Source organism: Triturus cristatus, chromosome 4_1 (genome assembly GCF_964204655.1).
Source record: "Triturus cristatus chromosome 4_1, aTriCri1.1, whole genome shotgun sequence".
NCBI classification, from domain to species: domain Eukaryota; kingdom Metazoa; phylum Chordata; class Amphibia; order Caudata; family Salamandridae; genus Triturus; species Triturus cristatus.
Window position 1 is genome coordinate 234,444,526 of NC_140585.1, and position 15,380 is coordinate 234,459,905.

At 44.9% G+C, this 15,380-nt stretch overlaps 1 protein-coding gene across 4 annotated transcripts in view; it reads right to left on the reverse strand.

Annotated features, from left to right (window-relative positions):
• Nucleotides 1–10,153: 10,153 nt before the first annotated feature.
• Nucleotides 10,154–15,380, reverse strand: part of PRDM4 (PR/SET domain 4) — a 177,789-nt gene continuing 172,562 nt past the window's right edge. For all 4 annotated transcript variants that reach the window (XM_085651955.1, XM_085651953.1, XM_085651954.1 and 1 more), the window contains one exon: nucleotides 10,154–10,771. In XM_085651955.1, coding sequence (XP_085508081.1) covers nucleotides 10,453–10,771 — 319 coding nt within the window. In that variant the 3' untranslated portion in view covers nucleotides 10,154–10,452. The remainder of the gene's footprint in view (nucleotides 10,772–15,380) is intronic.

Sequence of the window (15,380 nt, forward strand, 5' to 3'; positions counted from 1 at the left end):
TTCTTCACTTTTGGGTTTTCCCCACTCCTTATCAGCCACATGTTGCGGTGGAGTTGGCAGTCGCGGCTCCTTTGCCCCTAAACGTGGCATTGTATGGGAAAGCGCCCCGTCCATCAAAGGATGTTGACACTGTGGCCCTGCTCCGCTGGACGTGACGGGAGCTGCAGAGGAGGGCAAAACTCCCTCTTCTTTATGCGCCAGCCATTCCCCTGAGGGGCAATCCGATGTTGCCCTGCCTGCAGGACAGTGGGGGGGACGTCACTATTGGGGGGAAGCCCTTGCTTACTTTCGCCGACATTTACCCCAACGGCTCCTTCAGAGCTCCTGTTTCTGGAGGGGTTGGCCCACCGAGTCCTTTGCTGACCTCTTTACTCGCCATAAGATCAGAGAATCCTGTAAAACCCTGTGGCCACAGTTTCCGGAGGAGCCCCCGCATCTCCAGGCATTACAAAATTTGCTCTCGAAAGCATCTCCCAAAAAACTCGTGTCCAGGTTGTACAATAGTATGCAGGAACAGACCCCTGTTGTTGTACCTCTTTCCATGCACGCATGGAACGCGGAACTAGGCGATCAGTTGTCGGAAGAACAATGGGCTTTCTGCTGCAGACAATTGACGGAACTATCGCCTAACTACAGGTTTCGCCTGGTGCATTTCAAGTTCTTACACAGGTACTGTCGCACGCCGCGGGCGCTACACCGCATGGGACACAGGGAGGATGATACATGCTGGAGATGCGGCTCCGCAAATGCTTCTTTCTACATGTGGCATGGAGTTGCCCTCGGCTTGAGGAGTACTGGTCGAACATTTTTACGGCCATCAATCAAATTTTACTTCGATCTGATACGCCAACTCCCCATCGTGGGCTGCTGGGGTATGTTCAGGATACTCCACCAAAGGCTGGGAAATTACATGCGCTCTTGCTCCTTTATGCTAAGAGGCAGGTGGCGGTGCGCTGGGGTCGTAGATCCCTGCCTAAATTCACCGAGTGGGTGAAGGATGTCACATATGGTAATACTCAACTTGAACGCTATTGGGAAGCGATGCCAGCTGCGTCCCGGCCCAGAGATATCTGGGAGCCGTTTCTGCAGTGGTCGCGGGAGAGAGCGGGCTCCCCCAATTCCACGCGTTCGGTGTCTGGCAGTGTATCCGACGATATGGGTTGACACTGTCGGTGGGGTGGATGTGCTTGCTGGTGCTGCGGAGTTCTGGTCATTTTCGCGGCACGCTGCTGCATTCTGTGGGTGGAGGGATTGGGATTGGGCTCCGATGTCTGGGGGGTGTGGTGTCATGACATGCCTGTCCCGGAGTCTGTGTACTGCCAGGCGTCCACTCGCGCCTCTCACGCTGTACGGCGGTCCGCTCCATAGGTGTATTTGGTTTTTTTCTTTTTTCCTTTCTCTTCTTTCTCGTTTTTTTATTTGCTGTTGTATGTGAACACTGCCTGTGCGATGTTTCCTTTGCAGGTCTTGCTCCTCCATTGCTAGAGAAGTACGTTTTCCCTATTTTGCTACTTTCCGTTTGTACCACCGTTTGTTCTGTTTAGGTTTGCAGAAAAGGGGATTTGGGGTTAAACGAAAATCGATATTCGTTACTATGTTGTTTAAAGTGCCTGATTGGTTTTGATCCTTTCTGATTTTGCTGCGGATATGTATGTCCATAACTGTAATGTCATTGACTTGCTGGTTTGAATAAACAAATTAAAAAAAAAAAAAAGAGTCATGTCAGTATTGGGGCTAGGATAGAGCGGAATGTTTAATAAAAAATGGTGGTGAACCCGTCCGGTCCTGGGGATTTAAGGAGCTTGAGCCGGGCTATAGTTGAGATAACTTCTTCAACCTGGATCGGGCTATCTAGGGAAGAGGCCTGGTCCAGCATTAAGCGGGAGTGCGTTATGCCCTGAAAATATGCAGAGGGATTCTGTTCTGATATTTGCTGCGCAGAGTAGAGTTCTGCTTAAAAGTCCCTGAATCTGCGGGATATATCTGCCTCTTGCAAGAGTTCAACTCCCTTAGCATCATAGATCGGTTGGACCAGTGCTGCCTAGCGCATAGTTTGTGAGCCAGCAGGCGGCCACATCTGTACCCTCCTGTGTAAAACATGTGTTTCACGCGTAGAGCAGCGTGTTCAGCCCTATCCAGGTCTAGAGTGGCCAACTGAGCTTGCACGGCTTCTAGCTGTCTGCATACCCGAGGAGCCCCGGTCTGTTTGTGTATCCCTTCTAGTTCTAAGACCTGTTTAGAAAGCTCCCCCCTGCACATCCTGTTGTCTGCAGAAGACATAGCTACGAAATCACCCCTAGCCACCCATTTAAGTGTTTCCCACAGGGACACTATGGAGGTATCTTGAATGTCGTTCACAGCTAGAAAGTCCTCAAGCACCTTAGTTAGGTGTGCAATGACTTCAGGGTGATGGTGGAGAGTATCCCTCAGCCTCCAGGAGTATGATGGCCTGGGGTGGGGGAAATATTAGTATTGTGGTTAAAGCTGCATGATCAGATAGTGCTCGTGGTCCTATAGTGGAGTTCTGCGCTAAAGAGAGAAGGGACTGGGACCCCAGGAAGTAGTCTAGCCTGGCATAGGTCTTATGAGTGTGATTAGAAGGTGTAGTCAGTTGTGCGAGGGTGGAAGTGGCGCCAAATGTCGAATAACCCCAGGGCATGTAACCACTGTTGACCGCTATCAGATAAGGCCCCAGGCTGGCCCTATCTCTGAGCTGAGCGGTCCAAATGGCTGTTAAACACTGTGTTCAAATAGCCCCCTAGGAGTATTTGCCATTCCGGCGAGGAGGTTAGGTCTGTGACTGATTTGCGCAAGAATGTCTCCTGGCCCTCGTTAGGGGCACAGATAGTGGCCAGCGTGAGTGTTACCATGGTCACAGAAAACACCAGAAGTCTCCCCTTAATCTCAGATACCTCTGCCTCTACAACCCCCAGGAAGTTGCGGGATATGAGGACAGTAACCCCAGCCCTCTTAGTGGGATGAGAAGAGAAATATTTCTGTGGGAAGGCTTTAGAGCGTAATCTGTGAGTGTTGTTGCGTAATAGGTGAGTCTCTTGCAGTAAACCAATGTGTGCTTTTGAGTTCTACAGGTAGGACCGGGTGGCCCTTCGTTTGGTAGGGTTATCAAGCCCTTTCACATTCAGGGTTAGGATTTTAACACTCATCTATGTGTATGTTGGGGACTAAGTGCGCTGTTGGTGCGAGGCGTTGTTTTATGTCCTATCTGTCTGGGGGCATGTGGGGTCTTATATGCGAAGATCTGGCTTGGTAGAAGTCGCATTTGTGGGTAAAGCAGAAGAAGCGCAGGGAGGAGGGAGGAAACCCGCCAAACAAAAGTAACAAAACCGGACATAACAATAACATAAATATGATGAAGATCGTCTAAGTCCGTGTCCGGAGCGTGCAGCTCCTTGGAGAAAAAGTGTAGGGTACCTGTGGTCGGCGTGTCCCCGCTCCCCCCAGGCAAAGCCCCTGCAAATGCCTGGAGCAGTTACATCGACAGGCAAGGGAGCTAATGACTGACCGCCAGTTCTCTTCTTGAGCTTCTCTATTTTCATTCAGAGGATACACCTGTTAGGGATGCTAGAACCGCCTGCCGCTCTCTGTTCATAGTGTCTGAATCAGGGCGCGACAACGGGATGGGTGGCTTGATGGTGGTCCATCCATGTCCACTTCGGCGTCTGAGGCTTGGTTGTTCTGTTGTGGCTTATCCGTTGTGGGTTCCTCAATGTTCAAAAGTTTGTAGGCTGTAGAAGGAGAGTAGATCTGTCAACTCTACCTGAAAGTGAAAATCAGTCTGAAGGGGTGCCCCCAGGAGTATTTGATGCCGGACTCTCTTAGATAAGACATGATCGGTTGTAATGACTTGCGCTGAATTAATGTGGAGGCTGCCAAATCCTGATACAATGTAGGTTTTTGACCTTTATATGAGAAATCTGTGTTGTGCCGGGCTTCACGAAGTATTACCTCTTTTAGCTGGTAATCGTGCAAATAGGTCAGAATGTCCGCTGGAGGGGCAGGAGCTGCTCTCTTGGGGCCTACTCTGTGGGTGCGATCTAGTTTGATTGAAAATTCTGGAGGCTCACCCAGGATGGAGCGGAAGAGATCCCTCACCAAAGCTTTGATGTCGATGTCCCCCTCCCCCTGTGCCATGCCACGGATGCAAATGGTATTCCTCTGGAACCTGTTCTTCAGGTCCTCCGTGTGAGCCTGGAGGTCCAGATTCTGCTCCTGTAACTTGAGGACTTCTTGTTGGAGGCTCTCGAGTTCTTAGTCCCGTCCCCTTTCTTGCTCTTCTAAGATGTTGATCCTTTCTCCCAAGGAAACTACGTCCCAGCGTATCTCTCGCATATCCGCCAAGAGCTCACATTTCATGGTGGACAGGTCTTCGCGTAGGGAGGAGAAGAGCGATTCTAGAAAGGATCGGCTAACTGGAGCCTCCGGGCCCTCCACACCCTCGGCCTCATCCATGTTCTTCGCTGTGGATTGGCCCACAACTTGCAGTCATTGACTTGATCAGCAGGTCTTTCTTATGAGTCCATTTTCAAAGGGAGTCAGTGAGAGCGTGGCTTGATATCTGGATGAGCTACCCAATGCCTGATGTGAATGTACAGCATGCATTCCCTTTCAGGTATCCCATAGCTCTCTTTCAGTAGTTCAAAAGAAATATCTCCCACCCTTTTGCAATTTGTGACTTGCCAATTTATGTAATCGTACTCCTTAATGGATGGTGAAGCATTTGGGTTACCCAAAATGGGGGTTGGTATGGAAGTGAAGGTGTTTTATGATGGCCACCTTATCGCAAACTTCTAGTGTGGTCCTGAGTATCTGTGAAGAGTACACTCACTAAGGTTTGAGGTTGGCTGGTCAACAAACGTATCAAGATGTGGATTGGTCCATAAAGCACCGGCGCTTCTCTATAGATTTTCGTGTCACTCCACCATATACCGTGACTGCACAGCAGTGTAATAATATGCAGTGTGAATTCCCAATCCGCCCACAGCTGGGGAGAGATATGCATATCATTTTCAAAAGCAGACTTGCTTCCCTCCCCCTATAAAGCTCTTCAAGAGTTTCTTTACTTTGTCAATCATGCCCGGGGGTTTCTACAGTGGTAGGACCTGCATTATATACAAAATGTTTGGGGAAGAGTATCATTTTGATTGCCACAACTCTACCAAGCCAAGAGAGCCTGACCAGCTGCCAGCCCCGACAGGCTGTTTGTAGATCATTATACTTCTGCGCAGCTGTTTTGTCAGTGGTGGAACAGCATTATATTCCCAAACACTGAAAAAACTAAACATACCCAGGAAAATGTGTATAGTTTCTGCAGAGTTTCTTGGGGTGTATTAAGTACTAAGAGTTGTGATTTTTGTGTATTGATTTTGAAGCCAAAGACCTTTCCAAAGTTCAAGCTTATGTTGAAGTGCTGGAATGGAGGTGAGCAGTTTGATGAGTGTCAGCACAGAGCCAGTTTCTGTTCATAATTCCTAAATGTTATTCCCCAGATCAAAAGAATGGATCATATACTCTTTGTGAGGGGTTCCAAATACAAGACAGAGAGCAAAAGAGATAATGGACAGCCCAGCCTCACCCCTCTATTCACTCTGTGTGTCAGAGAGCACTCCATTCATCCTCACTCTAGCTATTGGGTGAGCAGCCACTCATTACCCTGGTATTAAATTTAGCTCAAAAGGCTAAGTCTATACCTTCTGCATAAATGGCCAGTTTACTTAGTCAAAGGCCTTCTCTGCATCAATTTACATCAAGGTGGTCACCCCAGACCAGGTGGTCTTGTCAAGAATGTGTAGGATTAGCTTTGTGTTGTCGCTGCACTCCCTCTGCTGGATGATGCCCATTTGATCCGGATCCACGAGTCCCTGCATATGGGGCTTAGGCTCTTCGCCAATATACCTGTGAATATCTTAGCCTAAATGTTAAGAACTGGAGATTGGCCAGTAGGAGACGCACTGTGTAGGGTCTTTCCCTGTTTTGTGGATCACTGAGATAACGCCTTCCTGCATAGTGGGTGTAAGAGTGCCCGTCTCTGTGAAAGAAGTATATAGATGAGATAGCAGTGGCTCCAAAATGGGGTAGAATAGGGGGGGTTCATCTTTACAGAGCTAGCAATTACTCTTAGACAACATTGTGTAACTTACTATGAAGGAGTCTAAATCAGTATTGATTCACTGCAAACTAGTGATTAGGCATGCCTTATACCAGAGCGTGAGGCATGCATACATGTTTTATGTATTCTTTCTTACAGTTGTGCTATCTTAGACAAATTGCTTTACAGACTGAACAGCCTTGAGAGAGTACAAGCCACAGGATGAGACAAGCATTGGAAATTTCAGGCAAGAAAACATTAAAAAGAAAGCAAATATTCCATTTACTATCGTACAACCTCTTGCAAGGAGTGCTTTTTTTCAAGAATACAACAGTTAAATGTGGACAAAAAGATGTCCCTCTAAACAACAAGACTACCTTCCGCAGCACTACAGCAGAAGAAATAACCCTGTAATGTAAACCTCTCGTCTAAGGTACCTTCAAGATCTGTGCTTCACAGAGACAATCACAGCCCTGGTGCCACAATCATGAGATAATTTATTTCTCATTAAATTGGTAAAACATCAGTACTGAGAACTTTGGAAAACATGTTATTGTCCTGCCGTGCCCACAGAGGCACTCCTGGCTGCCAAATATAGGTTTAAAGGGTAGGAGGCAGGTAGTAAGCTGGCTGTGTTGCTGAGGCTGAAGGAGGTCTATTCCCACTGGCTGGCACAAAAATACCCTTTGCAAAGTGATATTGGAGGCTACGATCAGTTCACCTTACATCATACATTTGAGGCGAAGGTTCTGCATGGTCAAGTGGCTGCAGTGAAAGGATTTGGGGCACTTTCACAAATGAATTACTATTTGTCCTTAGCCAGCCTGTTCTATTCGAGGAAAACCTACTCCGGGATACACATGTAAAGGTTAAAAGTACTGTTTGAATCTCACCTGATACAATTGTAAACATGTGTCATAAGCTTTTGTTTTTATCAAAATTATAAGTATAATATACTTACTTTCTTTCAACCAATCCATTTTGATCCTTTGGTCTGTTATTGTGTCATTTACAGGTTTCTTCGGCTCACTAAAGCATCCAACAAAAGGCAGTGGGTCAGTGTGCTTCAGCCAGTGGCTAAGTTCAGTGTGAGTGACGGCATTCCACCCTTTCACAAGAACATTAGGTGCCAGTGACTACTACGGCAATGTGTTCCTTATGAAACCCCCAAAAATATTTGTGCTTTTAGACAATGATTTTTGTTTTAGATTGAAGAGGACAAGGCAGATTCCACCAACACAAAGCAAGCATTAGCAAAGCCAAAAAGCTCTTGGACAATACCATACCTATTGGCTTTGCCTGTCCTTGTTGGGTAATGCTAACCATTCCAATTCAACTTAATGAGCCCTTTTTTGAAGCAGTCTCAATCCAGGTGTGCCATGTCAGGGAACACAGTAAGATGTAGGCTGGTCAATTTGCTTGGACATGATGCAGCGCAACACTGTAACCAAAGTTGCTGTGGGCCGCGTGAAAAAACACAGCAGGACAGAACCAGATTTCAGCTCACCAGATCTATCAATATAAGTTTAATAGCCCCACACTGGCATAATTTCAATTTCTATTATATTAGAACAACTTTGGCCACCCTGTCTCTAATCCAGCTTGTGTATATATATATCTACATATCTATATATATATATCACAGCCTTCCAGTCATCGTACGGAGCAGGACTTTAATAGCTTGTGTTGCTCACCACAGTGGGTTAAAAGGCTGTTAGAACATTCTGCTCCATAAACCTCCATGGCCCCAAAGCTTCACTGGCTTTGTTTCACAGCACCGCCTATGTTTAACAAATACTGTCCATGCACTGGGCTCTGGCAGTAATTGTCCAACACCAACAGCGGTGACTGTGAAAGTGGGTTGCAGGCAGCCCACCTGCGGTTTCTTCCTGAGGGCGGGGGAGCATCGCTCGCCCCCGAGCCATGCAGGAAAACATAAAATGGCAATGAAAAGATTTCATTGCCATTTCATTTTTCCGATGTGCACACTGCAGCAGCCAGCTGACCCCGAGCCCAAAGGCATGCAGGGTGTATCCTCTACTGCAGCAGTAGCTGGCTGGATGCTCCAAAGTGTGCATGCCACTTTGGCTGGCTGTCCTGCACAGGGCAAATTGACATGCGCTCTTTAAAGCTCTCCACCCAAGTGGAGACAAGCATAGGCCTCCAGGGCCTGAAGGACCATCTAGTCCGTCCACTCCATTCAATCCTGGAACTGCTCTCATGCGTATTAACAGCATGAGAGCAGCGTCTGGATTGGTTAGGGGAGCTCAACTTCCACAGCAGATTGAGAAGTGGAACGCCGAGGAGGCTGTGCAACCGTGGGTAAGTAGCTTTTATTTTATTCAAATGCCAAACTAGTTTTTTTTTTAATGACTTTTTGAGGGAGGGCTTGTTTTATTTTGGTCTTTTCTAAGGAGGGGGAATTTTACTTTGGCCTTTTGGAGGGAGGAGTGTTTTGCTTTGGGGATTTGAACAGAGGGGGTGTTTTATTTTGCTTTTGGGAAGTGGTGGAGCACTTCACTCACCCCAGTATTTTCAAAGGGTATCAGTCGCCCCTGAGGCAGAACACAGTTCTCCTTCGTTTCTGCCAACTGCTTTTCTCTGGCAGAGCAGAAGTAAACGCAGGAGCTTAGAATCATTCCCCCTTCCTCCTTTCAAGAATACAGAAATGTGAGCTGCAGCAAGAGGGAGGGGGGAGCTCACTGTGTGCTCTCATCCACAGCCTCTCTCTCGCTCACTTCCCTTTGCAATCCACATATACTTGAGAGGAGATGGAGAATCAAAAGACAGTTTAAAACACTGAAATGTTAATAGCAGTGGGCCTTTGTCACAGTTTATACCCTGCTAGTGACCTATAATCTTCAATTGAGTTCTCAACATTTGAATGTTCTAATATATATCCAATTTGGTGTTCAAAAAGTATAGTTTATGGACGAAACATGCTACGGTCAGCTACATGAAGGCAAGACAGGTCAGGGTCTCTTAACTCATATCAAGTATTAAGTGTGCTCTTTTAAAAATGTGTCCTCGTTGATTTTAAAGGTCAATAAATACACTGGCAGAACTATTATGCTGTTTTTTGAAAATGCAGTACCTATTCGAATGCTATGTTATGTACTGATAGAAAAGTGCTGACCCATACTTCAAAACAGATTAGTTTAGGGGAACACTATTTGCATTTTTTGTGTTGAACAGGCCTGCTAACCGGCCCCATTGAATGGCCGGTGGTTACTCAGATTAAGCATTCTCAACATATTATAAAATATCTAATGCTAACCACACTGCGTGAACTAGATTTTGGAAAACATTCCTCTAATGTAAAAAGACAGTGGAGGACACGTCTAGTGAGCTAATGCTTGCTGCTCCATCTGGTCTTAGTCAAAATACCGAATACCATTTGTGTCTTTAACTCCTGGATGGGCTTCATGGATTTAAATCTTGGACCCAATTTTATTCTACTCGTGGTACCAGTGTGGTACCGAAGGACCCGACTTTGTTTAAAAGTTCTGATATCTATCTGCTATTGCCAACTTTCACACACTTTTGTACGAGATTATATCTTGCTAAGAACAAGAGACACAAGCTCTTCCGAAGAATCCTGCCTGCCCTCACCGAGTCAAAATAGCAAGTCCCATGGGATAACATTGGCTGTGGGGTCAAGTTTATCAGTAATCGAATGGCAAAGACAGTGGCTTATGACAGGAGTTATAACTCTGCCCATGGAGCGGCCAGCACCATCTGGTTTTCCACGTCTATGCAGACACTGATGTTAGTGAGTGTTTCTTACTGACTGAGGTTTTATCTACACATCCTGGAGTAAAACTTGACCGATTGTCTTCCCTACCTTAAGAGCTGGATCACTAGTGGTAACTGACTGGATCCCCACACAAAAATATTAACCTAGCAAACACAGTTTGGACTAAAATCGATCATTACCAGTCGGATGGAGCGACAGACTGATCTGAATATCAATGTTTTTTAGAACAATTTACAGTGTTTGCGACTATAGATTTTACAACGTGTTTGAAAAAGAAACAAAGCGTAGTGTGAATCTCTATGATAACTAGATTTTATTTTACATATGCCAGGAGTCCGCCTGTGCCAATTTCACTGTGAAATGACGTGCACCCTTTGAGGATAATTAAGAGTAGCAGACATTTTACCCCAGAGGATCTCAAAGGCTGCTTTCTACAATATTACAAAACTTCTGCATTAAGCCAATTTATTACACTATGGGTAGCTCCTGTCAGGTTCTAGTTCCCATGTAAGGGCAACAGAGGGCCATGAAAGACAGAATATACACATAAATAATAAATAAATATTAACAATAAAGCCATTCATCTCCATTACTTGTGTTCAGGGACTGAGTCGTTTAAGGCATAGACAGAACTGTTCTGACTACAGTCCTTTGTGTTGCCTGAACCCATTAATGCTTCATCCTCAGAGTCCTCTTCATCCTCTTCCTCTGGTTCATTGGAGGAGTGGCCTGACCTGGGACCCTTGCAGATGTTCAAGTGCCGGGTGAGGTGGTACTTTGTCAGGAAGGCTTTGGTGCATTTTTCGCAGACGTAGTCTCGCTTGCCTTCATGAGAGTTCATGTGCTTCTTCAGGTGGCTTGTCCTGCAGAAAAGACGTTCACACTTGGGGCACTTGATCTGTCGTTCCCTGAAGGATAAAAGAACAGTAATGTCAATACTCAAATCGGTAAAGACCTCTTTACATACAGGCTTGCATTTGAGGAGTTTCACTTCTGGTATACAAGTTCTGCATTTTTGGCAGTCACTGTAATCAATTTGCCTGTGAGAGTGCACTCGAAAGGCCAATATGGTAGACTGCCACCAGGCTTAGTAAACAAGCATTGGCATAGCCAATAGGTCTCGCCTTTGGGACCTTGTAAGTATTTAGCAATGAAGCACATTATACTGGGTGCTACAACATCTACTGTCCTTTAACGTAGAAACTTTGACACATTATAGCACATCATTGAGAGTGTTATTTTTGTACAACTGGTAGTCTGAACTCACATATGTGTAAGTGTTTCATACGTGAGAATGATGAAAAAAAAAGAGTTTTAGTGAAATAAATAATTTGACTGATAACACAGTTTAAGCGAGAAAGCCACAATGCATACTGGTGTTCTGGTCTCCCTTTAGCAAGTGTGCACTGAAAATGGGATCTTATGGCCTAGTTTTGAGTAAACAATACCCAAACGTGTGAGCCTGGTGCTGCTGCACCAACCGTAGTAAAAATCTCCTCATTGACCAATATACCCCCTTTGTGATGGAAAACTCTCTGCAGACACCATCAAAGACTTCCAGAAATTGACCACAAATGTCCGGTTTACAGGTAAGCACTAATCTAACCACCTACACGCAACAAGTTTTAACGTATTGCTGGAAAAAAAGAAGTAAGGAAAGCTATAATGCCTTTACACATCGACTTATTTAACAAAAGTAATTCCAAATCCTATTGAAGCGCAAGACAAAATTACACAGCAACTCCAGTATACTTGCTAAACTCCTGTTAAGTGAGCAGAAAGCGCATTCAACACATTTTTAGGAAGCTTTCTAAATTAAAGTTAATTAGAACTATGGCAGTCTTTAGTGAACTTCCATCAAACGTGCTTCATGTTCAGCCAACGGAACTTTAGCAAACATTCCCATAGTGCTAATAAACTTTCATGTAAAACACTGAGTGAAATTGCATTGGACGCGCATGGAGGATGCTTGTTACATTACAGTTTTTTTTATCCCTTCGGCAATACTTACTGAATTCCTGTTGGGTGTACGCATTTGGATGTAAAAAATGGTGATTATTTGGGAGAGTGAATGTAGCATAACATCCAGAGCTGGCAACTGTGGAACAAGGGAACTGGGTTTGAATCTTGGCATGCTCTCCACATGTCAATAAAAATAAAAACCAAAGGAGAGACATGCCGATATCAAAAATGTAAATACCGTATGGTTTTTAAAGAGCCGGAATGGCTGGGATTGAATTAGTCATTTGTTAGACATTTAAAAAAAATGTAAACAGCTGCATTTGGATGCAAAAAATGCCGATTGTTTGAGAAAGAAGATGTAACATAACATCCAGAGCTGCCGTCTTTCAAAATGGGGAACCGGGTTCAAGTTTTGGCATACACATTGCTGCTTAGTAACAATTTAAAAAGTCTGTGGTGCTAAAGAGTGTGTGCGAAATCCCGACCCTGTTTTCCACAATGTCAAACTGATAAACACTATCTGTAGTTCTTTTATTGCTTTTTCTGTGCGGATAGGGAAGGGGCCAATGGTGCCAACCATAATGAAAATCTCATTGACCAATATAACCCCTTTGTAATGAAAAACCCTCTGCTGACACCATCAAAGACTTCCAGAAATTGACCACAAATGTTGGGTTTACAGGTAAGCACTAATCTAACCGACTACATGCAACACGTTTTACCGTATTTCTGAACAAAACAAACTAAGGAAAGCTATAACGCCTTTACACATTGACATATTTAACAAAAGTAATTCCAAATCCAAATTTATAAAAAAAAAAAAAAAATGAAGGTTGCCACTAGGTGTACGCTTTTTAAAAGGTTACAAATGTGCACACAATGCGAGTTTCACAAATTGTTTTTCTTTTACCATGACGGAATCCTATTGAAGCGTAAGACAAAATTACACAGCAACTCCAGTATACTTGCTAAACTTCCGTTAGGTGAACAAAAAGTGCATTCAATGTATTTTTGGGAAGCTTTTTACATTAAAGTTAATTTGAACTATGGCAGTCTTTAGTGAACTCCCATCGGATGTGCTTTCTGTTCACCCAACAAAACTTTAGCAAAGATTTCCGTAGTGCTAATAAATGTAAAACAATGAGTGAAATTGCATTGGACGCAGATTGGGGATGTTTGTTACATTAGTTTTTTTTATCACTATGACAATCCTTACTACATTCCCGTTGGGTGTAAACGTTTGGATGCAAAAATTGCCAATTGTTTGGAAGTGAGAATGTAGCATCACATTCTGAACTACCGACTGTGGAACAAGGGAACCGAGTTTGAATCGTGGCATGCTCTTAACGTGCCAACCAAAAAAAAAAAAAAACAAGTCTCGGCATCGGCTCAATAGCCCGTAATTCTGGGCAAAGCACTTAAAACTCCCCGTGCTTTAAAAACAAAAAAAAAAAAAAGAATGGGACCTTCTGTAATGCAACATTTGCTCAAGTACAGCACTCCAATTACTTTGGGCGAGTTTGCACTTAATAAAACTGCAAGCGAGATTCTGTAATCAAGATACAGCACCCGGCAACACATTCCAATTATTGGTAAATGTGTTTTTAGACATAATTTAAGCATAGCGCTTTTTTAAAATATGCGTTGCCATGGAATATTGTAAAAATAGCTGGGGTTGGGCACACACTGAAACACAAGGCAAACATGAGCAGGAAACAAAGAACGGACACGCACCGACATGGGAGGAGGTGGAAGGGATGAAGGCTTTAATAAACTGCTCCAACACTGAACGTATCCGCACACAGATTCTGAACGGATCCCAGAGACCAGCCAATCCTAAACATTGATACAAACGATTTACGGGGAATCAAAGGCCAATAGGGGTTCAGAAAGGCCAAAATAATGCCGGCAGCGATGAGTGCCACAAAGATTCACGATGCCTTTGCGCTGCCACGAGGAAGATCCTCTCATGGCCCGACCCAGGGAGGGGCTCGCCTGTCCTGTCCTGGAGAGAAGCTATAGGACGAGTCCAACTCATGGGAAAAGGGGTGGTTTGCGATGAAATGAATGATGTACAATGCACTTCAGCAAACAGGAGAGTTGCTTTGTAACTCTGGAAAAACATGTTAAGCCACAGGATGTGTATTAAACGACAATTGTCCGTCATGATTTTTTGGAAGAACGGAAGTAGCAGCCCCTGTTACAGAGTAAAAGCTATTTTCACTTGAAAAAAGAAACATCCCTTCCTTTTCTGGATATTATGGTACAGTCCACTGTACTTCATGTCTTGGTTTCAGACGGCGTAGGAAAACACGGAGTGCTAGCTCATAAAAACAAGTAACCTGAGATGAGAACGCTGTTGCTGCGCGCTCAATTTATTTGTTAAAAAGAAGCCGGTAATGTCCTGCTGCAGTATAGAGAGGGGGGGGGGGGGGCTTTGGGGGGGGAATGGAGGCCAGCATAGTGACGCGATCTGTGGAGGGGGAGGGAATTTAAGCGCGGAGAGAGGCACGCAAGGCTTAATGAGCCTTGATAGAAACCCACATGGCGGCTCCGCGCGTGCACTCAAGCTTGAGGCCAGGAAAAGCCTCTGGTGGCACTTTTAAAAGCCCATTTACTAAATTTCTCGCAGAGCAGCGCATGCGCTGGCTCAGCAAGCCCTAAAAAAGGCTTGGTCTTATGCAGTATATTTTTGTGCCTCAACTTGACTGACCAATCCTCCTGGACGCAATCGCACAGAATAACCGCTAACACTGACTATCTGCCAATAATGGACGAACCTATATGCCGGAAGTTAAACTAATCAAGCGCAAGCCTTGAGGAAGCCCTAGGCCACTACACGTGTTGGCTGTTCACATTCAGATGTCCAATATAATTTATGATGACAATGACAGCAGCGAGGAGGTCAATCTCTCTCCCTCGCACCTCCATTTTGTATTGACAGTGGTCACTACTTGGCTCTACAGAATGCCAGAGGTCTGGGTAAGTCCATTGTGGTGGATATGCAGTATCATTCTGAGCATCATACTAAAGAGGCGGCCTCATTCATAACTGCATAAGTCCTTTAACTGCATTTGTCAGTGGAGGAGAACAATATTAGCCACCTCACAGAAATCCTACAGCCTGTCATCTCTGATGTGGAGCCATTATTCCCCTTTAACAAGGCACTGATGGATACCATCTTAATTGTATGAAGCAAACTAGCGCCTGTGCCTTTGGTGAGCCACCAAGTCGCCTGTCGCCATCCTCCACTGTGTAGGGAACCAAAAATCTTGATGGCTCAACCCACCACACAGTTTTGCGCTTCAGACGTCCTCCTTCACCTCAAGCAAAATCCAAACTCTTCCCCTCCTAGATGCACTCTACTGTGTTCTCGGGAAATGTCCAAGCAAATGTCATGGACATGTCCTTTGATGAGCAGGCTGATTCAGCTCTGGTACTCTTCAACGTGCTTCGAGTAGAGAAGGGCAAGCCGGTTCATTGGAACTGACTTATCCTTCATGCCAGTTTCACTATCAATACCACAAGTTCAGGAAATATTCTCTGAGCCAACCT